Raw genomic sequence first — 27,242 nt, forward strand, 5'->3', positions numbered from 1 at the left:
GTGATTGTTACACAGATATTCATTTTAAAATATTTAATTTAGTTGTGCTTCTGTGTTTATGCACTTTTTCTGTACATGAGTTACATTTTACCAAGACAATCCCTCCTTTTAAAAAAGTTAATGGGGGACTTCCCTGGTGGTACAGTGGTTAAGAATCCGCCTGCCAATGCAGGGGACACAGGTTCGATCCCTGGTCTGGGAAGACCGAACATGCCATGGAGCAACTAAGCCCGTGCGCCACCACTACTGAGACTGCACTCTAGAGCTTGAGAGCCACAACTGCTGAGCCCATGTGCCACAACTGCTGAGGCCCACGTGCTTGGAGCCTGTGCTCCGCAACAAGAGTAGCCACCACAATGAGAAGCCCACTCACCATAACGAAGAGTAGCCCCCCTCTCCGCAACTGGAGAAGGCCCGCGTGCAGCAACGAAGACCCAACACAGCCAAAAATAAACAAATGAATACATTTTTTTTTTAAGTATACAAATAACAGGGACTTCCCTAGTGGCACAGTGGTTGGGAATCTGCCTGCCAATGCAGGGGACACGAGTTCGATCCCTGGTGCAGGAAGATCCCACATACCGCAGAGCAGCTAAGCCCGTGCGCCACAACTACTGAGCCTGCACTCTAGAGCCCGCGAGCCACGACTACTGAAGCCTGTGCGCCTAGAGCCTGTGCTCCACAACAAGAGAAGCAACCGCAATGAGAAGCCCGCGCACTGCAACGAAGAGCAGCCCCCGCTCGCCGCAACTAGCCCCACACACAGCAACAGACCCAATGCAGCCAAAAATAAATAAAAAATAAATAAATTTATTTTTAAAAAAGTATACAAATAACAAATGCTGGAGAGGGTGTGGAGAAAAGGGAACCCTCCTACACTATTGGTGGGAATATAAGTTGGTGCAGTCACTGTGGAGAACAGTATGGAGGTTCCTCAGAAAACTAAAACTAGAGTTACCAAATGATCCAGCAATCCCACTCCTGAGCATATATCTGGACAGAACTGTAATTCAAAAAGATACATACACCCCAATGTTCATAGCAGCTCTATTCACAGAAGCCAAGACATGGGAACAACCTAAATGTCCATTGACAGACGAATGGATAAAGAAGATGTAGAATACTACTCAGCCATAAAAGAGTGAAATAATGCCATGTGCAGCAATATGGATGCAACTAGAGATTATCATACTAAGTGAAGTAAGTCAGAAAGAGAAAGACAAATACTCTATGATATCACTTGTATGTGGAATCTAAAATGACACAAATGAACTTATCTACGAAACAGAAACAGACTCACAGACGTAGAGAACATACCTGTAGTTACCAAGGTTGGGGGGGGGGATGGACTGGGAGTTTGGGGTTAGTGGATGTAAACTATTACATATAGAATGGATAAATAACAAGGTCCTACTGTACAGCACAGGGAACTATATTCAATATCCTTGGATAAACCATAATGGAAAAGAATATAAAAAAGAATGTATATATGTATATAACTGAGTCACTTTGCTGTACATCAGAAATTAACACATTATAAATCAACTATACTTGAATAAAAATAAATTTAAAAAATCACCATTACTCAGTACAAAAATGGGTTTCTGCTTTTTTTGTGTGATCAGATCTGATTACACCTTTTATGAGAGTAACACTAGCTGCTGTTACAGACAGATTCCCAAGTCTCAATGGCTTACTATAACAAAAATTCCTCTTGTCACAATGCTCTCCTTGAAGCAGTGATAAAGTAACCCAGGCTCCTTCCATTGTGTGACTCTGCCGTCTTCCAGGGATCATCCTCCTGTGCATTCAGCCAGCAGATGGGGAAAAAGCTCATAGGACTGGATGGGTGAGATGTTTTTTACAGAGGCCTGGGAATGGCAAAGTTTACTTTTCGCCAAGTGTACCCCTGGCTGTACACCCTAGAGAAGGAAATGGAGTTTGGTAAGCACCTAAGAGTTTTTGCCAAAAGCTAATTCCTCATAATTCTGATTTCCATAAGAAAGACTAATCAAGCATCTATTCTATACTTCAATTTATGTTGGTTTATGCTTTAAAAAAAAATACACATCCACAGCCAGGTAGTGCACAGAATTTAGAATCTCTTTCTCAAAAAGGCAAGAATACGCAAATTGGATAGTCATATTTACGCGTGTATATAAATATGTACAGATATAATTGAATTTGGCAATTATTAAAACACTATGTTTCACATTATTCACAAATTGGCTAAAAACCTCTCACCTGCTCAAAAGTAAAAAACCCTACCCAAAAGGGTGTCAAAATACTTGGAAGTACCCCTACATTGCTTCACATCCGATATTACTAGAATTAAAATCAAAATTTCTAAGTGCTTCTAGATTAATTTTAGATCTTAAAAAAAACAAGGCAAGATAAAGTCCTCTCGAAGAAAACAACAAAAATTCTCCAGAGAAGCTAAGATAGGGTAATAAGGGGTATACCCATTCTGTAAGTACGTATTTTAGATAAAAATGACATGGGAATTGGCTTCTGGTAAAATGCACTTGCAGATAAATTTTTCCTGTTTCCTTTTAAAATGACTTGTATAATAACTAGGACAACTTTTTAAAGCTACCATGTATCAACAACCACATGACAGGCTCTGTGCTGTGCCTTCTGTGTATTCCTATTTCAAGCCCACAACTAACCTTTGACATAAGTACTAAAAAGGCCTGGTTCTTTTAGAATGGATAGAGATCAGAATCAAAACAGTCTAAAACAAAAACATATTTATCTGTAACTTGTTTCTAACTCCCACTGACCTCAAGTTCAGCTACCAAGGATAAAGAAAACAGAAATAAACCTATGACAACATTTAGAAAATTGACCCGTTTTAATTTTTTAAAAACAAAACCACAACATCAATTTTTTTTTTTTTTTTTGCCATCTACAATTCAGTTATATCCAAATATTCTAAGACCAGAGTCCCCTGCCCAGAAGCAGGGAATTAAAATGAGACGCTGAAGTCACACAAAGGTGAATGCTGAAGATCAAAGTTCCAGCTATAGGTCACAAGTCTTCCATTCAAACACACTCTAATTCTTTTCCTTTCACAGTTTGTTCAAGTGTTTTACTGGAAGTTCTTTAAAATAATTTCATCCTAGACACCAGGTTTCTTCAATGATACACAGCCCCATGACATCTGTGTTTCCATCTGATTGACAGGAATAAAAAGTAATTTTTATCTTTGTCTTTTTTTGGTAGCATAAAGAAGTAAAACTATCAGCCAGATTCCTTTAGTAATAAATGAGGAGAGATGAGAAAAGACCTGGGCTGTGCTGGCTGCTGGTTTCTACTTGTCTTTCTGAGTGTGACTTTAGAAGCATTAAATCACACTCTTGCCACTACAATGATTAGTACTAGTAATCTTTTTTTAGATGATAAAAAGGAAGATATCCAATGGACATAAAAATGGTCAAAGTTGTTTGTTTTTTTACTGCAGGTCAACTTTTTCCCCCCAGAAAAGATACAAAATGAACATTTAATTGGGATGGTAACTCCACTGGACATTCCAATTTACCCAGTTGCTTGTTCCCCATACAGGTAAGGGGAAGAGGCATTAAGCTTTATTAGTAATGTTATAGCAGTAACCAGATGTGTTAATGGCAGCTTATTTCAGGTCCATCAATCCTTTGAGCACATGTAGGAAAGCACGGCTGTTGTTCTCCAACTGCCCACATCTGAACACATTCCGTTATCATGGAAAGTACAAAGGAAGGAAAAATATATTTATTCCAAGATTCATTTACTGGGATTTTTAAGCGCCCTCTCTTCCGTAGATCCCTAGAGTGGTGATAATGTGCTAGGGGCTGCTGTGTTTCCCGGCATGAGCTCCCATCCTCTGAGGGTCCTGAGAAGGATAGTGGATTGGTCCTGGAGCCCTCATGAAAGGAGGGGGTGGTCCCATTGGGTGGAACATGTGTGGCCCAAAACCTACAGATAGGAGAGAAAAATCTGTTAGGTTTGCAGTTCTCTTGACAACCTTTCAAACCCTGAATTTTCTAAGGTCAATACCACCTACACATAAATCAAATTGACATGGGGCTTCAGAAAATGTCAGTTCACAAGACTTGCTTAGGAATGTCTACCTGCTGACTTCCTTGGTTTTAGAAACCTTCCCCCTCAAGATGGCTTAAAAAAAAAAAACTCCACACGTCTCAGGTATTGCTAGTATGTCATCTGAGCCTCTGCTATCTATCAAACATGCCAAGCCTATCAGACAGGATTTGATCAGAATTTGGGAGGTGAGGGAGAAAACAGGCTGATGGCAAGACCCTGTCATCATTAACCTCAATGCTTTATACTCGAGTGAAGGGTGTTCAGAAACCAGGACTTTCTCCAGAGAGTATGGGAACTCTGCCCGGGAGAACCGGCTGCTTGTGATTTACTTACACTGCTCATGCTGGCATTGACAGTGCTATAAAGAGCAGTGCTATACAAAGTGCTAGTCCCTGAACTGTTTATTACTTGCCATGAACAAGGTAAAGAGCTTGAGCCAAAATGTAACTTCATTACATGACCAAGTGCATTGTTTAGCTCATCTGACAATTTTTTGGTAACACGACTTTCTTGACGAATTTACATTTTGGTGCAAACTCCTTACCTCGTTGCAGGCAGGTAGTAAAGGCTTTACGAGCTAACACACACCCACAGCCTACAGGACTTCGCCAGGGTTTCCCGATTTCCTCAGAAGGAAGCTGAAGTTACCTGGGGGTGGGGGCGGGGCAATACCAGGTGGGGGTGGCAGGGCGATGTTAACCACGGCTGGAGGACCGCTCGGGGGTAGGTTGAAGTAGTTGGCTGAGGCCTCTTCTTCTGCGGCAGGAGGAGGAGGAAGAGCTAAAGAAGAGAAACAGCTAGTTAGAGCAGAGGACAACCGTGCAACAGCGTTTCCACTGCCTTGAAATCCTGGGAGGTCCTGCTGGGAGAACACAGCTGCTGGGAGCCAGAGACCTGGGTCTCTTCTAACATCCGTGGGACACAAGGGCAGTGTGAGCAACTGAAGTTAGCAAGCTACCAGGTAGGCAGAAAGTCTGCACTCACCTCCTGGTAGCCCTGGAACGGGCTCTAGCTTGATTCCAGAGTCTGTGGTTCCGTCCTTCTCCTTTTCTTTTCCTCTGGCTGCTTGGGACCTGGGAGACACAGACCCTTACGCCATCAGCACACGGTCCCACCTTCTCTCACACCTCTGCTTCTCATGCTTCCTAGTCAAACGGAGTTCCTTCACTCCTTGCCTCCTCTTCAGCACACACTCTTTTCCCATAAATGCCACAGTGCACAGAGGATAAGAGCAAAGGTTTTGAAGCCAGAAAGACTTGGGTTCAAAATTCACTAGAACTGCTGTAGGGGCTGGAGGAGGCAACACCCATGCGCTGAGCCCAGTGCTCAGGAAGCACTCCGTGAGGACTGCTGCTGCTGCTGCTGTGAAAGGTCTCCCTGGCTCCAAGCCAGAAACACCTTCCACCTCTGAATGTCCAGGGCATTTTACCTGTGTCTCTCTTATGCAATCACCACTTTCAAACTTATGTTAGCTATTCTTCTTCACTAGACAGTTGGCCTATAGAGGACAGAATCTAGGTCTAATTCTTGTGTAAACTCGCATGCCACCTTTCATGCCCTGGCATTACCCTTGGCCTATAACGGCTGGTCACAAAACACATGAACCTTCAAAGGATCAGATCACTACACCAAAACCCTGAATAAATTTCCAAAGTAGCATCTTCCTAATATCCACAGGAATGGAGTGCCAGACAGAATGAAAAATTCTTTTTAAAGGTCCTATTGATTTAAGCTAACTAGTCCCCAGATAATGAAAAGGTTCTTGAAAATCTCAATAATGGTATTTTAATACAGTCTAATGCTCACCTTCCCCATTTCACGTTGAGCCTGCGGCCATTGACGATCAACTTGTTAAAGGACTTCTCAGCAGCCACTTCTGCAGCCTGCCTTGTGGCAAACTGGATGAAAGCACACTGCTGTCTCTGCACAACAGTGATTGTTCGGATCTCTCCAAACTGGTAGAAGTGATTTCTGAAGGGATACAGGTAGAGAAAAACGGAGTTAATAACATAGACATTCCCAGGAAGTTGAATATGGATTATTAACTCTTTAACTGATTCACCACAAGGCAGGTGGCCCCATGGTGATCTGCCTAATTACCTGCAGGTGGTTCCCCCCATACCTTACACCCTATTGTGGGTGCTGTGTATTGAGGAAGGGAAAGAAAAATAATGAGTAAATAAAGGCTATCAAACATCTCAGTGTTTTTCCCATGGAGGAAAAGGGGCTCCAGAAGGTTCCCTAAAGACCTTAAACCCTAGATAAGGGGTTGGCAAACTACAGGCCCCATGGCTGATGAGCCAAGAACGTTTTAAAAAAAATTTTTTTTTAAGGTTGTAAAAAAGAAGAGAAAGAGCAGGTGGGAAAAAGTCTGCCACCCCCTGGGGACACTCTAGTTCACTTAGGGTTTAATGCAGACAAGTTACCAAGGGCAGGTTGTACACCTATAAGAGTTTCTTCTCCCCTCTCTCTCTTTGCAAGAGGCAATTTCCATCAGTATCTGCCCAGATGTTTCATCTAGCCATGCAAAATACAAGCCAAGAATAACACAAATTTACCAAATACCAATCTCTTTAAAAAGCCAACAAGTTAAACCACAAGGTTTTGTAATTGCAAAGCTCTCCCTCCCCTACAAAATTAATCATACTTGGATATGTGCCATCTTTAGAAATTCTAATGGCTATTAGGCCAAACAGAAGCTCATGTAATTAATACCCTACAGAAGCATGGAATAAGCACTGTTGAGGAACATTATGTGGCATCATAAAGGACAACTTTATAAAAATTCCAGTCAGCATGACACTTACTAACTCTAGAGCAACTAAAGAAAAATGTACCATATACAGAATTATCATGTTTTCCCATGTTTTTGCCAAAAAAAAAAAAAAAAAAAAATTCTAGGGCTGGTGAAAGCAAAAATAACTCATAAAATTATATTCACAAACCTTAGATCTGTCTCAGTAATGGTATCGCCCAGACCACCAACATACAGTGTGGTGATAGTCTTGTCCTCTGGTGGGTCCAGACGAGGCATTGTTGATGCCCGCTTTAAAAGTTTATCTGCCACAGGGTCATTGATTCCATAATATCGGTCTTTAATATTCTGATCAGCAAGGGGGTCATCCGGATCTGTTGGCTTCTCATGTCTATGGTTCAGGAAAGAACAATGCATAAAGGTGAAACAAGGGAAAAATTTTATAGATACCACCCAACAGGAGCTACAAAAGTCCCCATTTGATCTAGAAACCATGGCCGTACCAAAACATAACTATTAAAACAGAGCTAATATCAAGGGATTTACTGTATCACACAAGGACTTGCTAGCCTCCGAAAAGCCACTTAAACGGCCACAGCGTGGCAGAGTTTCCTTATAAAGATGTTTTTGGCACAATCCACTCCAAAACAAAAGGCAACCACATCATGATTACCCTCCTCTAGGTCAAGGGTTCTTAATGTGTCTGAGGTCTTGCATTCCACTCAGTGTCTTATTAAATCTATGGACCCAACCCCAGAAAAAAACATAGCTAACTTTTTGTTGGGTGTAGGCTTCACCAACCCCAACGTAAGAACTCCTAATCCAGATGCCTGGCAGTCTTGACTCAAACACACTTACACATTCTTTAGAAGTCTGGTCTTAATCTGATTTCAACTATATACTGAGATTCAAGCCAATCATACCATGATGGCAAAGACTTACATCTTAGGCAGAAACTTTTGAGGTCAACATTGATATTTTATGGCAGAGCAATTTAGTTTCCCAAGGCTTGGTTGTAAGTAAAAGTTCCATTATAAGTAAACACAATTTAATCAAGCTCTAGTCCTAAGATATAAGACATATGACACTAGTTGTGTAAACTTTTACATTTTAAAGCCGAAATAGTTTAAGCTAGCACCTCCCCCTTCTTAGATGACTAATCATCTGAAAGCAAAAACTGAAAAAGCAGTTCAGCTCTTGCCTGTATGGACACTCCTCTCCTCTCTTACATTCTCCTTTCACCCAGAAGGAGCAAATGTGGGGTCGATTTCTTTTGTAGTAGGGTGTGGTCCGGGCCAGTTTGAGCAGCATGTCACTGGTGGATGTGGCCTTCCCCAACATGCCAACTGGCCGTGTTCCATCAGAGTTAGAAATCTATAAAGGAATGACACATTCAAAAGATAAATTACACAGGTTGTATCAATCCCCCAGGATTCATTCATTCTTTCAAATATAAAACTACATCAAGCAAGTGGCAACATACTTCTCGCTCCATATTCTGTGTGTAGTATTCTTTGTTGACATCGGACTTTGGCATGTCATCCTTAAAAGACAATCCTGCGTCACGAACCTGGATGGGCAAGCCTAGAACAAAGGAAAGGAGGAAAAAACTCAAAATAATTTTAAACCATATCCAAACTGAATCTGTAGACAGCATACATCATTCTTCCTTTCTCTACTTTCTTAGTTGGTACCAGAGGCTTTATTTTAATTCAAAATCTTTAGCACCATCAGGCCAATACTACTACAGAGCATTCTAAGAAATTATCCAAATTCCTGAGTCTTCATGAAATTTCATGAAATGAATGTTTTAGGAAATCTTTTAGATGAACAAACTTTTACTATAGTTAGATTTGACCTACAATGAATAATGCATCTAGCTTTTACTATGCCATAATTTATTTAAAACAAATACAAAAAATGGATTATTTTTAGGCTTGTCCTACACATCCTCTGGATAGTCACAGTCATGTAAGCGTCATTGTATTCCAGAATCAGAACACCCCCTCAACAAACATACAAATAATATTAAACAATATGTGACCAGGACTCTGATTAGCAGAGTCAACTTTCTGAACTTAACATAGATAAACTTGTATTTTCCTTTTCCCTTTTATTTTACTGTATAGTAGACACTTTTGTTGAAAGAATATTTTTCTCATAAATAAAAAGTCACCTGCAGTTAAAAAAAAAAAAAATCACTCCCAAAAGCAGTTATGCTGAAACAGTAGCAATATAGTGTATCAGTCCTAACAATATATTTGATACAAAAATCTAGAGCACAATTAGCCAGAACTTTGTCAGGGATTGTGGGAAAAAAAGCTCTGGATTTAGAAAGAAGCCAAAGGCAAAGAAATTACCTATCATAGCAACAATGCCTTTAACTTACCTTGGCTACAAAGGTATACAGAAGGGAGGTTTCGGCCAGTGCTGATCAATTACCAACTTTTCTTTAAGTCCCTACTGTTGTTCAGAACGCTAGAATAAACTAGTATGGTTCTTTTCTTCTTGGGAAAAGCAGAGCACAGCAGACACTCCAAAGTGGGTGAGAACCAGAGAAGGGGTGAGAAGTGGGAGACAAGAAAACTGGTTTGTTGTGTAGAGTAGTTGCACACTTTCAGACCTATGGGACAGGGCAAACATACCATACTCTAGGTCCAAGAGGCAGGTCTGACAGACATTCTTCAATTTACTGCAGGTCTGGCAAACTTCAGTCTTCTTGAAACGCATGCGGACCCCGGGGCACCAGCGAAACACTGTGAATGGCCTGGCACAGATCTGGAACACAAAATAAAGCCACAGAGTGTTAATGGTCCTGATCTGGACAATCAATCCAGGAGATTTAATAAAAGGATCCCTGAATCTAGGGTGTAGAAGGGATCTTAGCAATCATCTAGTCTAAACACCATATGATGTTTCAATCCTTTGCAACACCCTTCCTCAGTAGTTAAAAAATTCACATAGTACAGAAATAAAATACTCAAAAATCAAAGTCCTCCCCACCCTAGAGGTCACCACCATTAATGATATAACCCTTAATCTTTTACGGGGTGAGTAGGGAGTGTCATATACTCCTTTGAGAATCTTATGGTGGCTATGACCTTCCTCCTCAGCTAAAATGCTCATGTGCATAATCATACAACACTTGGTATATACAATCTCAGGGGGTTCAAAGCCCAACCACAGACACCAAGTTAAGAATCCTTACATGAAAGGGCTCATTTTCTTATCCCTACACTAAATAGTTAACAGCCAATGAGTATATAAATGATACATGAATGTCTGTGTAGCACTCACTTTTATAAAGGACTTCATACCTCAGCAAGTGGAAGAGAAAAGGAAAATAAAATTAAATCATTACTCTTTAAACATACTTACTTTGCATTCCTTCCCGTACTTTTCTTTGGTCTGAAATAGAAAAAATAGAAAAGAATGAGTTAGGGAAAGAAGAAAACCTGATGCCTGCTCCTTCTCTAGACAGGACCCAAGAAATTTATCTGGAAATCCCTGGCATCTTGAAGAGAGGAGGAAAAAATGCACCCTTTTGGGGAGGGAGGGGGCGTAAGGGAGGGCTGGGGATATAATCTAGTCACCTACAAGTTATAACCTCTTAAGAATCTTACAGATCTAACACCAGGTAAGTATGTACCTTTCCACAACCGCAACTCTTAGATTCATTTCTGGCTCCGAAGTTCTCTCCCAAGAACCATTTCCTAATGGTTTCCACAGTCCCTAAATGGAGGATGCAGCCATGGCCAGCCCATTTTACAAAGTTTAGTCAGAGTTAACTACTACAGATTCATCCTGTGCTGGTCCCCTGCATATAGTCAACCAATACCTCCAAGACTGATCACAACACAGCCCTAATCTAAGTATTAAATGTTAACTGCTGCTAATTTTACCCTTATTTGTAAGGATAGAGGGTACCTATACTAAACAGATTACAAGGTGCAGAGGCCAAAAGGCACTTGATTAGGAGTCAGGAAACCTAGATTTTTAGTCCTGGTTCTCCTCCTATTTGCTGAGGTCCCTGGAGTCAGAATATCTGAACTTAGATCCCAGCTCCACACCTTACTTGCTATATTGAAAAGACATAAACTCCCTTTGCCTCTGGTTAACAGACCTATCTCCTAGGTAAATGCTCAACGAATATTAGCTATTATCATGACTCTTATATCACAGGACTGTTGCTGAGTTCCAAAGTGAGAGGACAACCATGACAGTCCTTTGCAAATTCGTCGTACTCTTCGGGTTAGTAAAGGGGCATTATTACTTCTTGGCTAAGACAAACACATCACCGACAGTGTGCAAGTACCACAACACTGACAGAACACAGACAGTTAAGTCCCGTTTCACACACGATCACTCACCATTCGGATATATGGGTTTTCTCCAAGACACGTCTGGCACAGAATAGGGAAGTCCTGGTGAAAATGGGAAATCTGGTCGAACGCCAGGCTCCGAAGACCCTGCCATCTCGGCCACAGTGGTGGTGGTGGGGGGCGGGGACGAGGAGCGAGGTTGGGGAACAGGGGGCAGGAACCCGAGGTCCAGCACGGGCCGGGTCGCGGACGGGGTGCTGTCTGCACTTCCGGCAGATGGCGGGAGAAAAGATCCCCTCGAAAAAAGTGGAGGGAGTAGGGATGGAAAGGGGGCTGGTGCCGGACCCTGGCTAAGCCCTCTCCCTCCAAGCCCGCAGGCGGGCCGCCCTTCAGCTTTCAGCCGTGGCCGAGTTAGGCCGCGGTGCTGGCTTCTCCCCGGAATTCCCTCGGCTGCGCCGCAGCCACGTCCCTGCCCGCCCGGTGGAGGCCTGGCTTCGCTGCCTCTTTCCGTCCTCCTCCGGCAGGTATACTCACCGCATCCTCCCAGTTCTGCCTGTTGTAGGTGTTGGAACCCAGAGAGGTCGCCATCTTGAAAGCGTCCGGAGGTAGCCGCAGCTTCCGAGTTGGGAGAGAGGACCGCCACAATCCCGTCAGGCCCCGAGGCTGCCTGCCGGCCGTCGACGTCTGATTTACGCGTCTTGTGCGCCCTTGGGCGGGCCTTGTGCGTCATGACGTCGCCCGCTCAGAATTTCTTCGCCTGATAGTTGGCTTCCTGGTGCTTCTTCAGAGCGGTGACAGCAGGGGATGAAGAATTACGAGTACAACTGGTTTATTTAAACATTTGAGTGAAAGAATAAAGGAACAAGTAATGAATGAGAGGTTGGGATTAAAACAGCGTTGGTCCCCCACTGAGCGCTTATTATGCGAAACGGTGGGGTAACGTCTTGCCGTGACCGTGTATTACTTAATTCCCACAATAAGCCTTCTCTCTGTAGGGTTGCCACATTTAGCAAGGAAAACCCAGAACGTCTAGTTAAATTTGAATTTCAGATAAACAGCGAACCCTATATTAGTTCCAAATATGTTCCAAACATGCTTACACTAAATAATGACTCGTTTTTCTGAAAGTGAAATTTAGCAGGATGTCTTGTACTTTATCTGGCAACCACTACCCTCTAGGCAAGTATTATTGTACCTCTTTTATAGAAGGAAACTGAGGTTTAGAGAGATTAAGTAACTTGCTTCTGGTCGTGTAGCTAGAAAATGGTGAAGCCACAAATCCAAAGACAATAGTACTGTGTTTCCAACTTCTGAAATGAAAAGGGTCCTATGGATCAACACATGTATTGTTACATCGTTTTTGGAACAACTCATAACCACACTGCCGATACTTTATGAATTCCAAGCGTCCTGGTATCACTTTCGTAATTTTTGACATACCCTATCATCAAACTAATACTTTTATTTATGCCACCTTATATCTTAACAATTAGGTTTAAAGCATAATTTGTGTAGAGTAAAATTTTACCCTTTTACTTGAACAATTATGAATTTTTACATATAGTCATACAACTATAGAATAGTTCTATCATCCCCAAAAGTTCCCTTGTGCTGAGTGAATCCACTTCTCCCCATGCTTGGTCCATGGCAACCACTGATCTGTGTTCTGCCCCTATAGTTTTGCCATTTCCAGAATATCATAAATGGAATCCTTTTTGCCTTTTGGGTCTGATTTCTTTCTCTTCGCATATTGTATTTGAAATTCATCCATATTGTTACACGTATCAGTAATTTGTTCCTTTTTATTGCTGAGAATTTCATTGTATGGATGCACCTGGGGTTAAACACACACCGCCCCCCCCAACACACACTTGCCAATTGATGGACATTTGAGTTGTTCCAGATTTTAATGAATATAAATAAAGGCGTAAGCTCATGCAGCTCAATATCAAAAAAACAAACAACCCAATCCAAAAATGGGCAGAAGACCTAAATAGACATTTCTCCAAAGAAGACATACAGATTGCCAACAAACACATGAAAAGATGCTCAGCATCACTAATCATTAGAGAAATGCAAGTCAAAACTACAATGAGGTATCATCTCACACCAGTCAGAATGGACATCATCAAAAAATCTACAAACAATAAATGCTGGAGAGGGTGTGGAGAAAAGGGAACCCTCTTGCACTGCTGGTGGGAATGTAAATTGGTACAGCCACTATGGAGAACAGTATGGAGGTTCCTTAAAAAACTAAAAATAGAACTATCATATAACCCAGCAATCCTACTACTGGGCATATACCCTGAGAAAACCATAATTCAAAGAGTCATGTACCGCAATGTTCATTGCAGCTCTATTTGCAATAGCCAGGACATGGAAGCAACCTAAGTGTCCATCGACAGATGAATGGATAAAGAAGATGTGGCACATATATACAATGGAATATTACTCAGCCATAAAAAGAAACGAAATTGAGTTATTTGTAGTGAGGTGGATGGACCTAGAGTCTGTCATACAGAGTGAAGTAACTCACAAAGAGAAAAACAAATACCGTATGCTAACACATATATATGGAACCTAAAAAAAAAGGTTCTGAAGAACCTAAGGGCAGGACAGGAATAAAGACGCAGACATGGAGAATGGACTTGAGGACACGGGGAGGGGGAAGGGCAAGCTGGGACGAAGTGAGAGAGTGGCATTGACATATACACACTACCAAATGTAAAATAGCTAGCTAGTGGGAAGCAGCCACATAGCACAGGGAGATCAGCTCGGTGCTTTCTGACCACCTAGAGGGGTGGGATAGGGAGGGTGGGAGGGAAACACAGAGGGAGGAGATATGGGGATATATGTATATGTATAGCTGATTCACTTTGTTATAAAGCAGAAACTAACACACCATTGAAAAGTAAGTATACTCCAATAAAGATGTTAAAAAAAATAAAAACAAAAACTAAAAATAAATAAAGGCATTATAAACGTTCACATACAGGTTGTTGTACAGACATAGGTTTTCATTTTGCATGTGTAAATACCTAGGAGTGGGATTACTTGATCATGTGGTATGTTTTTTTCCTGTAAAAGAAAGTGCTTGCGTTTATCTGAGCTTTGTGCGTCTGTGATTTGTTGTCCTTCATTGTATTTTGAAAATTCTTAAGTGTCATCTCTTTAAATATTCTGCCCATTTTCTTCTCCATCTGGGACTCCAATTACACGTTAGACTATTTGATATCATCCCATAGACCTTGAATACTCTGTTGTTTTCTTTTTGGGAGTTTCAGTTTGGATAATTTCTATTGACCCATTTCCAAGTTTCCTGATTATTTCCTCAGGTATGACAAGGTGTTCTGATGAGCCCAGAGAAAATATTCCTCATCTCTGATCCTGTGGTTTTCATTTCAATTTGTCCCTTTCTTATAGTTTCTACCTCTCTGCTGAAATCTGTTCATGCATATTATCCCTATTTTCAACTAGATCTTCAACATGTTAATCAGAGTTTAAGCCCCTGACCAATAATTCCAACATCTGGGTCATACCTGTATATGGTCTCGTTGATTGTCTATCACAAATGGGTTGATTTTTCTTGCTTCTTTGTGTATATCAAAATTTTTATTGAATGCCAGTCATTACTTACGTTAACAGTAGAGACTGAAGTCAATAGTATTAATGCTTGGAAATAGGCAAGCCTCTTCTGTCAGGCCATTCATGTGGGGTTTGGTCATTCTGGTCAGAAATTGAGCTAGGTTTGGGTTTTGTTGTTGCGATGGTTGCCTTCAGTGTACCACAGGTTTCATATCCACTAATTTTGTGCTTTAGGTTGGGGCTGAAGAATTTTTCTCAGGTGTTCATACTTCATCCTTAGCTTTCAGCTGTCCTGCATACCTGCACCATATGGTTAAGTCTCTATGCCTTTGCCCATGCCCCCAGCAGCTGCTTGCTACGTTGGTAGTCAGGGAGGACTCAGGGATTCTTTATTCTAATTAAGCCTCAGTCTTTTTTTTTTAATTTTTAAAAAATTAAAAAATTAATTATTTTTGGCTGCGTTGGGTCTTCATTGCTGCACGTGGGCTTTCTCTAGTTGTGGCGAGCATCGTTGTGGTGCACGGGCTTCTCATTGCGGTGGCTTCTCTTTGTTGCAGAGCACGGGCTCTAGGCGCACGGGCTTCAGTTGTGGCACGCAGGCTCAGTAGTTGTGGCTCACGGGCTCAGTAGTTGTGGCGTGCAGGCTCAGTAGTTGTGGCACATGGGCTTAGTTGCTCCGCATCACGCAGGATCTTCCCGAACCAGGGCTCGAACCCGTGTCTCCAGCATTGGCAGGCGAACTCTCAACCACCGTGCCACCAGGGAAGTCTAGCAGGCAGATTCTTTTTTTTTTTTTTAAATAATATTTTTTTATCTAGCTACTTTTTTTTTTAATTTATTTTTATTTATTTATTTTTGGCTGTATTGGGTCTTCGTTTCTGTGCGAGGGCTTTCTCTAGTTGCGGCAAGCGGAGGCCACTCTTCATCGTGGTGCGCGGGCCTCTCACTATCGTGGTCTCTCTTGTTGCGGAGTACAGGCTCCAGACGCGCAGGCTCAGTAGTTGTGGCTCACGGGCCTAGTTGCTCCACGGCATGTGGGATCTTCCCAGACCAGGGCTCGAACCCGTGTCCCCTGCATTAGCAGGCAGATTCTCAACCGCTGCGCCACCAGGGAAGCCCCCAGCAGGCAGATTCTTAACCACTGCGTCACCAGGGAAGTCCCAAAGCCTCAGTCTTTAGTAGGTCCTTCATGCCCAGGCCTTGGGAATGGGTCTTTTCTCAGCATTCTTGCCCCTCCTCTCTGTGGCAGCCAAACCCTGATTTGTATCTGTGGTTGGTCTTGAGGGGGGAGAGTTTCTTGCCCTTCTTGCATTGGCAAGAGGCCTTTAATGGTATTGGTATAAAATCTTGGGGGGGGGGGGCTCAGGACTGAATCCTGTCCCTCCCAAGGGTAGAGGTTTTTTCTTACCTTGTCCCAGCAGCAACGGGTCTTTACCTGTGTTCTAGGGAGACAGGGTTTTCTGCTCCTCCCCCAGTGGCTTAGGCCTTTTTGCTCCTAATGAGGGAAGGGCCTAGCCAGGGGGAGGCAAGGTTTCATGCCTTTCCTACTCCTCCTTCCTTTGCATGCCTCCAAACCAAGGGAGCCTCTGTAGAGCTCCAGCACCCCACTCCCCCCAGCTCTTTCTCATGAACACCCGGTGGAGGTTTTGGAAAGAGCTTGTCAGTGCATGCAAGGTCCCCTAGTATCTCAGGCTCCCAGGGGTTTTATACTGTCATGTTAGCCCCAGTTTGGCCTTTATCAATTCTTTATTTTAGTTGATTTCCTCTTACCTGCTTATATGGTGGTCAACACTGCTTCCTCCCATGCTGTGCTACAAATGAGCCAGTCTACATTCCATCTCTCCTTGGAGAGGTCTGTCCTTCCTTGAAATTCAGGCTAGTTGACTGCCCTGCCACATCAGCTATCTGATAGATCCAATAAAATGGATGATTTTGTCATCTATCCACTTTTTTTGTTTGAGTCAGGGTGACACTCTTTCCACACATCCACATCATAGGCACAAGTGGAACTCCTAAGTCTCCTCATTTTACTTAAATATATTTTAAGAGGAACATTTTTTATCACTTCTGTAAATGGAAAATTAGTATCACTTGTGTAGATGTAGCCTTAAGAACAAGTACAATGAAAATGAAACAATATTTTTTAGTAAGTAAGCCTCTGTTGTCTGCCAAAGGCTCTGAGACAGAAGCCTATGTTTAAAAGAAAAAAAAAGTGCTACATAAGAGAACTGATACTTTATCCTTATTTGACAGAAGGATGGGGAAAGGGGAGCAGGGCATGAGAATGATACAACTTTCTATTTGATTCCATATCATTTAATGTTACTTTCACTTAACACTTAAAGTCATTGTCTTGTGTAGGTGGTTTGTATCGTGAAATATATTTCACTATTGATGTCCCTGACCACCAGAAAATGGGGATAAATAAAGCTAATGATGATTGACCCTTGAACAACACAGGTTTGAACTGCATGGGTCCACTTGCACACTTTTATCCCCCACTAAATACATACTACAATACTACATGATCTGCACTTGGTTGAATGCATGGATGCAGAACCTTGGATACAGAGGGCCAACTGTAAAATTATACACAGGTTTTTGACTGCCCCAACGTCAGTGTCCCTAACCCCTGCATTGTTCAAGGATCAACTATATTGCAATTGAGCAAGTGACTTGGCTCTGAGTTTTTGAATTTATTCCAGGTTACCCTTTGACTGGAATATAGGAGAAAGAGATGACAAAGGGGCCTGGATTTGGCTCTGCAAGGGTGTGCATTACAGCAAAGGAACTATACACATACAAAACCCAATACTAGGCAGAGGTAAATGCCCTGGAGAGGTTAAGTACTACAGATTAAGACCACATCTAGATGGGAGTAAGGGAGAGATGGGAGCAGCAAAGTAATTCTGGAGAAGGTGCAGAGAGAGGAAAGAGTATCCTAGGTTGAGCTAACACTGGAACAAGAGAGCTCAAGGGAAGTTAAGATATTTGGCTTATGACAAAAAGAGGCATATGTACATATATTTTTTAAAAAGATAAAAGACCAACAGCTACATAAACAAGGAAAAGGAAGATGGTATTAATTTATTTAACAAATATTGGTTGTCTGCTATTTGCCAGGCATTGCTCTAGGCTCTGCAGATACATCAATTTTAAAAAAAACACAAAAATCCCTGTACTATGGGAGCTTATGTTCTTGTATGATGAAACAAAAAATAAAGTATATAGTGCTGGATGGTAATCAGTGCTATGGGGAAAAAAAGCAGCAAAGAAGGGGGATACGTGTTTAGGGAAGGGCAGTTTTCATTATCACATAGGGAGGTCAGGGAAAGCCTAAGAAGGAAGCATTTAAGCACAGACCTGACTGGTGAGGGTTTGAGTTGTACAGATATCTGGGAGAAGAGTTTTCCAGGCAGAGGGAACAGCCAGTGCAAAGACCCTGAGAGAGCGCAACCTGGGGTGACTCAGGAATAGCAGAGACTTGTGTGGCTAGGGTGTAGAGAGCAAGGGAAGTAGTTGATGAATTCGGGGAGGCAGGGGTGGGCAGTGGGCTTTGGGTCCTGTAGGACCCCCTAAGCTATTGTAAGGACTTTATATTTGTTTTGCTCTTGAGCAAGCTAAGAAGACTAAGGGTTTTAAGCAGAGAAATGACTTAATCACTCTGGCTGCTATGTTGAAAACTGACTAGAGTGGGGCAGGGACCAGGGTGGCTTCAAGACCAGTTTAGATGCTACTGTAAATATCATCTAGGGGTCTACATAGATGATGCTGATTTGGCCCAGGATAGTAACGTTGGAGAGGCTGTGAAGTGGTCACAGTTTGAAGACAGACCTGAAAGGGTTTGCTGACTTACTGGATGTGGCATGTAAGAGGAGTCAATGGTGATGCCAAGGTCTTTGTTGTGAGCAACTGAAGGGAAACAATTGCCACCTAGTTAGGGACGAATGCTGGAGAGACAGATGTGGTGAGAGACAATCCAGACTGTGGTTTTGCACTTTCACAGACTATTCTAGAGTTGGTATATGAATTTGACAGACGGCCTGAAAACTGGGTGAGATCGCTAAGAGTGAGTGCAGAGAGAAAAGCACTGTAAGAAATGAGAGCTGGAACACTCCAAGGTTGGGAAGATGGGAAAGAACTAGCAAAGGATACAGAACAAAAGTTGCCAGTAAGGTAGAAGGAAAACCAAGAGAGCTGTGTTCTGGAAACCAAGTGAAGTAAGTCTTTCAAGCAGGGAGACGTCCACTGTGCATGTGGGATCTTCCCCAACCAGGGATTGAACCCGTGCCCCTTGCGTTGGGAGCACAGAGTCTTAACCACTGGACCACCAGGGAAGTCCCTGACCATTATATTTAATGGTGTGGATTCTTGGGGACCTAGACAAGAACAGTCTGGTGATGTGGAAGGGGTGGCAGCCTAAGTGGAATGGGTTCAGGTGAAAATGGGAAGAGGAACTGGAAGGTAAAGTTAGGCGTTTGGGGACTTCCCTGGTGGTTCAGTGGTTGGGACTTCGCCTTCCAACGTGGGGGGCACGGGTTCGATCCCTGGTCTGGGAGCTGAGATCCCACATGCCTTGTGGCCAAGGAACCAAAGCATAGAACAGAAGCAATATTGTAACAAATTCAATAAAGACTTAAAAAAATGTTCCACATAAAAAATAAAGTTAGGAGTTTTGCTGTAAAGGGAATAGAAAAATGGGGTGGTGGCTGAAGAGGGGCATAAGGTCAATTTCTTTTAGATAAATCATAGCATGCCAATGGAAATGATGCAGGAGAGGGAGGGGGAGAAACTGGTGAAGCGAGGTCTTTGAATAGGTAAGAGGGTGAGACTGAGTGCAGTAAGTGGTGGGGCTGGCTTTAGACAGGAGGAACATGAACAATTCATCTACAGTAAGAGGAGGGAAAAGTTGAGTACAGATGAAAGTGGACAAGTGGCCACCTGAGAGGGCTGGGCCACTTTGTACACTTAAAAGGATATCTTTGGGAGCAATGACCCAGGATGAAAGCTGGTGGAGTCCTAACAACATAACATTTACATATTGGTTCTGATAATACGTTCAGAAGGAGCTCAGGCAACATCTATCTATATAATGTTATAGTGAACTACCTTGAGGTTTTACCTTAGTTCATTTAGACAAATGGAAGAAGGGAGTATGCCCCACTGACCCTCATGCTAACCCTAACTCCACCCCTGGCATGCTACTCCAATCAGTCTTCATGAAACCAAACAAAAGACACTTTTCAAGCTTTTTCTGCTTTATTTCACCACACGAAGTTAAGCAATCAGGCAAAACAGTAACCTGTCATTCATAAAGACCAAGGAGTGCCTCTCATTCCCAAAAGGAACCAAAAAGGCTGTTTCTTTACAAATATGCATGACATTTAGCTCATTAAACAGTTTGAAAAGAAAACTCTGGTGGGCTAATCAAATCACAAATTCAAATTAACTTAGCTTTAAGTTTCCAAAATTGTAGTTTCTAGTGCTAATGACATCTAATTTGCCTGCAGTGGTGCACACTGACTATACTTTAAAAATCTTGCACCTAATCGAACATAAAAAAGGAACAAATAAAATTCCAAATTCACCAGCTGCAGGTATTGAACCATTTCTACTAACACACGGATACTGAACCATTTCTACTAACACACGGAAGTACCAGCTTGCACTGAAAACTATCTTGAGGAACCATTAAATCAATGGCTCTGTTATTCTGCAAGTTAATTTGGCTTCTGAGGAAAAAATTCTATGATCAAAAGTGTTCTTGTGTTTCTGTGTCACATGGGGGTGATGAGACCCATTACTTCAACATTATTATTTCTGGGAACAAACACCAGCTATATGCCATAAACACGTAACTGTGTGTAGTCTATGCAAATGTGTAAACACAGGAAGCTATCCTCTACCTTGAGGCTCATCTCCTCCACTGGCAAATACGGAGCACTCACGTCACAGGAGGCTGTAGTGGGGAGTGAAATAAAAATTAATTTGACACTTTGTGGGGTCACAAAAAGTTAAGCAATTTCTATAGTCTGCAGAGGTGTCATTATACAACACCCTGCCCCAACTCCTAACAGGCTAAGCCTTATTACTGTCAAAATATTGGAGACATGAGTGTTTTTTTCTTATACCGCAGCATATATATTACTCTGTGGAATACTGTTTCATAATATTGGCTTGATCTTAAAGAGTAGTATTTAGTGTCTTTCAGAGGCTTCCTAAATATTTTTATCTTCCAAGGGGAGCTGAAAAGTAACTATGTCCTGTCTGTACTCTAGATTACTATATATACCTTTAATTTTTTTTTTTTAAACTGAAGGCTTGAACTTAAAAACAAAACCAGAATAAACAGGAAATTTCTCTTTCCCCGAAAGTCTGTTGGCTGCTTGCTAACAATACATTTACAGAAAATGTGGTGCAGGTGGTGGTCTACTTTGTCAAGTCTCAGTTGAGAAAACATCACAGAAATTAAGGTTAGCAACCCAACTCCAGGGTACCAAGTGAAAACAGCATGTGTGCTGTTAGGCAAGTATTCTTTATGATTTATGGTCAAAATGCTCTTATTTGACAAACCGTATGATAAAAGTCTTAAGTGCAGGAAGGGAGAAGGTTCTTTTTCTGAATATCCAGTTTTGGATTCAAGAGATTACAAAATGTTAACTTCCCCTTCGAATCAATGGAAAGAACATTAGTTCAGATCATGATAAACATCTAACATTTAAAATGTTTTCTGCATTCCAGAAGTGAACTTGTCCACCAAGTTTTCTTTGGGCTCTTTCCAGGTCCCCAGTACTCAGAACAACTTACTGAGTTAAAGAGGCCGAGCCGAAGAGAAGCATAGGGAGTAAGACATAAAGCCTGGCTCGCTGTGGCAGCATCAGTCCCTGGATATTGTGGCAACAGTTAAAACGAACAGAATTTGCCACCCCCTTGACATGACATGTAATTGCTTGCTTCTCAAAATCTTCCTAGAAGAAAAAGTTCTGTATTCTATTGGGAAGAAATTTTTTAAGAGCAATTAATAAATAAGTATCCTATATTCACTTAAAAGAAGGCAAATTAAGGTGCCTTAACTATTTCACAGGTTTTTCCAATCATCACAAAACTAAAGACAACATGACGATTCTATTATCCTGTCAAATGGATGGAAGCCAAGACGGCAAGTGAAGGGATATGTTTAGAGTTCTAGATTATATCTAGTGGAATGCAAAAAGCAGCTGGTATACTGAGACCAATGCTGGGTCATCAATAGCGGGCCTACCTTTCGGTTATTTTAAGTTTCATCTGTGAGACTGTGATCCTTTATGAGATCAGATCGGGAGATAGTATGGTCAGTTTCTCAAGTGGTCAATCGAATGCCACTCCAAGGAACAGCCACCCCCTTTCTTGGGATGGAACTATGCTGTTGTTAGTCAACGTGCAGGGTTCAGTGAGGGAGACACAGACTTACGGGTGCTAACAGAAGAGAGGGCCAGAGGAACAGCAGTCACCCTGTGTTCCTAATGCCTTGCCTATGCCCCCAACCTCCTAGGAAGAGGATTCAGTAGTGCACGGGTACATCATTATAAACAAGGCCTAACGAAGCAGCGGCTTCCACATTTTAACGCGGGTTCGTGATGATACTGTCCTGTGGGGTCGGCCCGCCAGTGGAACACTTTAAGGAAGAAGCGGGCCCAAGCTGAGTTCCACATGCTGGGTGAGCCAGATGACCTCTGTACCCTGGTCAGCTTCTTCGATGGGGCGGATGGGGGTGGCCAGGTTTTTAAAATCGTGCTTCATCTTAAAGCACACGGTCACTTCGCCCTCCTCACGCTGTGGCGTCACTTTGATGAAAATACCCACTTTGTTGGCCTTTCTGAAGGCTATAATGCTATGGAAGGAAATAAGCATAGTATTAGGCAGGTCACAAGTCAGCCAAGCCTGTTAGACTCACAGTCATGTTATGCCCCACTGAAAATCTCTGTTGACAAGATATGACCACCATCCCGTTTGTCAACAATGAAGAGTTTCTTCAGCAAAATGCTGACCTCCTTATTTTTTTAATATTACAACAGTAAAATATAGTCATAAAAATTTTAAATGGGGAAAAGTAAGTCTTTCCTCTTATTTTCCTCTTCAGTACACAGAGAACAACTGTAAACGGTTTGGCTCTTAACCTACCAAATATTTTTCTGTGCACTTACACTTTTCTGCTTTTTTAACCAACACAAAAGGGACACACACTATTCTGTAACATGCTTTTTTTCACTGTTTATCACAAACACCTGTCCATACTGGTATATATAGGTCTTCTCCATTCTACTTAATGGGTGCATAGTGACCATAATTAGTATACACCGATTTCCACTGTTATAAACATCCCTTCACATTAACCTTTATATACATATGGTATTATTTCTGTAGGATATAGACGGATGCTAACTTGGAGCTTTAAAGGAATTTCTGGGATACCATAAATCAGTGTGTTTTGTAAATAGAGTCTGTAAATTAGGAATTTTTAGAATAGGAAAGAATCTCTTTAGTTGAAGTTTCCATTTCAGTTTTCTGATATGCACTTGAAGTTTGTGTTTAAATAACTTAGCTTCAAAAAGTCAAAAGGCAATGAAATAAACAGAACTTGATCTACTATCCAGATGATACTCAATTACTTTAAGAAAAGTTACTGAAATCAAATATTTACATATTATCCAGTATTAGTACTATTAATTTCCAGATATATGGAAGTCCTATAAAGTACAATAATGTGGAATATAATTAGTTCAATCTTTCATTAATCTGTCATGTAATCTGACTGGAATTTATCTCAGATGATCTTTCCAGAAGTTCACCTTGGCTTAACAAATTTCTGTACTTAAATTAATATAATTTATATAAAGCAAGGATTATAGAGAATGCATTTTGTATTATACTAACACAATCATTTTGTAGTAACTAATCAAACCTTTGATTTACATCAGATTCACTTTAAAAATTCAGTTCAAAAATAGCAAAAAAGAAAAAGTTTTTCTAGCCTTAATTTCCCAGGCCACCACTGATGCCTGGGAAGCTTTTTTTAAAAAAATTCAGATTCCTGGTGCCTACCTAGACCTGTTAAAGAGAAGCTGTGGGGTCCGGTACTCTATACAGAATTAAAAAAAAAAAAATTAAAACAAAACACCCACGCTGGTGCTTTCTGAAGTTCACCCAAGTTTGGTAATCACTGTACTAACCTCCTCTTTGCCCTCACTTTGTTTTTCTAATTTGTCCCATGTTATTTCTTCTTTCCGGGATCTTGCGGAGGGAGCTTTTTGATCATTCTGTTAAAAAACCTTAAATATTCCCTACACCAGTGTATTACATGTTATTGCTTTTCAGCTCCAAGCCCACTTTCTGCAGCCGGCTTTGTGACACAGGATTCTGCTAACCGCATTTCTGCTTGGTAGGCTGCTCCTTCCCAGGCTCCCTTTAGGGGCTCTAACGGAGACGAGAGGCCTCCCGGTGAGCTTCCCGTCTGCAGGCAGCTCCTGTGGGCAGCAGTCCGGCAATGCCTCTTCACTCAGGAAGCGGCAGTATCCAGGTTTTCCAACTGCATAACCAGCTTCAGCATGCCACCCCTCCTCTGGCACCCTGTGATGCCAGCACCAGTCAGGCAGTGTCCCCTCTCCCATTTCCCAGGGGTCTGAGTTTCAGCTCCATGGGGCTCCTCCTTCAAGCTTCTAAATTTGAATCATTTAAACCATTTCCCTTTGTTCCCTCAGCCCTCGGAGTGGTAACTGCTTCATAAAATTACCATCTCTGGGATATTTCAGATTTCTTCTTAACCTTTGAAGTTACCCAGTTAACAAGTCTTTATATTAAATTCTCTCTGTTCAAATAACTGATGTGACGTCTGTTTTTAGACTGGAACCTGACTGATGTATTCCTCTTCTGGGAAAGGTTTGGTTTTTTACTTCTCAGTTATTAGGTATGAGAGAGTAAAATCTGTTGCTCTAAGAGGGAAAGGTTGGCGGGCAGGTGGACAAATCCAATGGTAAATCTTTGGGGATAGAATACTATATCCTGTCCACAACCATTAACAATCATACACTTGAAAATTTTTTAACACAGGAAACATAGGTTAAGAAAACTGTGCTTATAGAATGATCCCAATGATGGAAATGTTAATGGTGCTTATCTCTGGTGGTGAGATTTTATTTTCTTCTTCATGGTTTTATACATAAATATAAATATATATTCACCAAATTTCTATAGTAATTATTTTTATAAATAGGAAGAAAAAATTACTTTAAAAATTCAGATAAGAAAATTGAGATCTATGAGTGGGCCTCGTGTACCAGCCAGTTGTGGCGTGTGTGTGTGTGTGTGTGTGTGTGTGTGTGTGTGACAAAAGGATCACTCACTCAGGATCATCCTGAAAGTCCTGGGGTTCTGCCAACTCATCATACTCTGCTGCTGCATCCTTGCCGGCTAAAACAAGCTCTTTGGGAGGCACCACCACCTGGAGAGCAACACAAAGAGGGCTGCCTGAGAAGGAATCAGTGTGTTGTAGAACATTCATTCAATGGGATACAGAAAAGTATTGCCCTGACCTAGACATGCAGAAGTAAGCAGCAAGTTTCAAGAAACATACATTATTTCACTTATAAAAAGTTTAACAAATATATTGTTCGGTCATTTCTGATAAAAATATAAGAACAAAGAAATTTAAGGGAATGGTAAAGTCAGGTGAGTGCTTACTTCACTGGGGCTGCTAAGGGGAATTTAAGTGGGCAGGATGCAGGGGCTTCAATTGTGTCTTTAATGTTTTATTTCTTAAGGGGCTGGGGGAATATGGGTGTTTGCTATATTATTCTTTATGCTTTGTGGTATATCTGAAACAGTTCTTCATTTTTTTTAAAAAAGAAAAAACATAATGTGAAACAGTGGTTCCAACATATTTTCTGAAATGCAGATATTGGGTATGTTTATGGCCATGAAAAACAGTTAAGCATTCTTTACACTTAGCCTTATGTTGTAACTAGGCTTCAACTTTGCTATGTTAGAAGTTAACAGATAACAATGTAAACAACATTCCTAGTTATGGATATAAATGTGGCCGGGGAGCTGTAAAGAGAGAGAAAAACGGCAAATCCATAAGCTGCGTATACTCATCAGGCACTTATTTCTGTCTCTGTCCTCACTGGCACAGCTTATTAGTGTTATTTTAAAAAGGAGCAAAAAAGAAAGAAAAAAAAAGAAAAAAAAAAAAGGAGCAAGGACAGATGAGTGTCATCTCTCTTTTTTTGGAAGTGATGCTAGTAAATGAAATCATTAAAAAGAAGAAGTAAAAAAAAAAAGATAAATTCTCTAGTAAGTATAACTTGAATAACAGCTAATTAAAGATACAGGCATCCTTTCTACCAACTTTTGTTATGAGTATCGTGCTGAATTATGAGTCAGTAATAGATGGTCTATAGAGAAAAGTTCTTGCTCTAAAATTTCAAGTACTAGATGAATCATGAAGTAGCAAAATGTAGAAAGGCCTCATTTCATTCATTCAACCAACGAGAGTCAAAATCACCTATTTTAATATTTAGTACTTGGACTTCCCTGGTGGCGCAGTGGTTAAGAATCCGTCTGCCAATGCAGAGGATACGGGTTCGATCCCTGGTCCAGGAAGATCCCACATGCCGCAGAGCAACTAAGCCCGGGCACCACAACTACTGAGCCTGCACGCCACAACTACTGAGCCCGTGAGCCGCAACTACTGAAGCCACGCACCTAGAACCCATGCTCCGCAACAAGAGAAGCCACCACAATGAGAAGCCCGCGCACCGCAACGGAGAGTAGCCCCCGCTCACCGCAACCAGAGAAAGCCCACGTGCAGCAATGAAGACCCAACACAGCCAATAAATAAATAAATAAATAAATGAATTGACTATTACAAAAAAAAATATTTAGTGCTATGTATACTCTGTGTAAGCAGAGGGCATCTAGTGGAGGCACACCAGCTTTTAAAAGGAAATGTTATTTCCTTTGTGTCTTGAAAAATGAGTATGCATCAGGCAGAAAGAGAGGTGTGGCCCATGTATGGGGAGTGGGGATGGGAAGGAGGAATTCTAGATAAAATGAATAGCATATGCAGCCCTCCAGAAGCATGAAAGTTTATGACCCAATGGATATGCTTGGATCTCAACCATTAATAGGCACAATTTCGAGAATGCTAGATTTGGGGGTTTCAGGGAAGATCATCCTGGAAGAAAAGAGAGAGGTGAGGACAGTAGGGAGCTCTTAAGCTATGCCAAGGAATGTGGACTTCATCCCAACGTCAGAGGGACACCAAACAAGCTGCATGCCATGATCAAAGTGAGATCTTAGAAAGAGCACCCTCGTGGCAAGATGGAAGATGGGCTGGCACGGAAGTGGGGCTGAAGAAAAAACAGGGGCTTAGGAGGCTACTGTCACAGTCCACATAAGAAATGATGAGACCTTCAAAAAGGGCAGTGGCAGTGTGCCTGCGGATGAAGTAAAAAAACTCAAGA

At 41.7% G+C, this 27,242-nt stretch overlaps 2 protein-coding genes across 2 annotated transcripts in view; both read right to left on the bottom strand.

Moving 5' to 3' along the window:
• Positions 1–790: 790 nt before the first annotated feature.
• Positions 791–11,822, bottom strand: RBM22 (RNA binding motif protein 22). The gene is made up of 11 exons (XM_059917516.1): positions 11,692–11,822; positions 11,206–11,259; positions 10,214–10,243; positions 9,481–9,613; positions 8,319–8,419; positions 8,037–8,209; positions 7,026–7,226; positions 5,887–6,051; positions 5,065–5,153; positions 4,729–4,860; positions 791–3,954 (listed from the first exon to the last, which is right to left on the bottom strand). The coding sequence occupies exons 1-11, from the start codon at positions 11,743–11,745 to the stop codon at positions 3,824–3,826; spliced, it is 1,263 nt and encodes a 420-aa protein (XP_059773499.1). The 5' UTR covers positions 11,746–11,822; the 3' UTR covers positions 791–3,823.
• Positions 11,823–19,982: 8,160 nt separating this feature from the next.
• Positions 19,983–27,242, bottom strand: part of DCTN4 (dynactin subunit 4) — a 31,292-nt gene continuing 24,032 nt past the window's right edge. Inside the window, exons 12-13 of the mRNA XM_059917519.1 lie at positions 25,122–25,219; positions 19,983–22,612 (exon numbers count right to left, since the gene is read on the bottom strand). Of these exons, the coding sequence (XP_059773502.1) occupies positions 22,399–22,612; positions 25,122–25,219 (312 nt within the window). The 3' untranslated portion in view covers positions 19,983–22,398. The remainder of the gene's footprint in view (positions 22,613–25,121; positions 25,220–27,242) is intronic.

The sequence above is a fragment of the Balaenoptera ricei genome, chromosome 3 (genome assembly GCF_028023285.1).
Source record: "Balaenoptera ricei isolate mBalRic1 chromosome 3, mBalRic1.hap2, whole genome shotgun sequence".
NCBI lineage: Eukaryota > Metazoa > Chordata > Mammalia > Artiodactyla > Balaenopteridae > Balaenoptera > Balaenoptera ricei.

Bases quoted from the DNA above. Each gene is read 5' to 3' on its own strand.
- RBM22 (XM_059917516.1), bottom strand. From the start codon at position 11,745: ATGGCGACCTCTCTGGGTTCCAACACCTACAACAGGCAGAACTGGGAG. The intron at 11,260-11,691 runs GTGAGTATACCT...CATTTTCACCAG, and splicing joins GGCAGAACTGGGAGGATGCG to GACTTCCCTATTCTGTGCCA. The intron at 5,154-5,886 runs GTGAGCATTAGA...TGTGTCTCCCAG, and splicing joins CTCAACGTGAAATGGGGAAG to GTCCCAAGCAGCCAGAGGAA.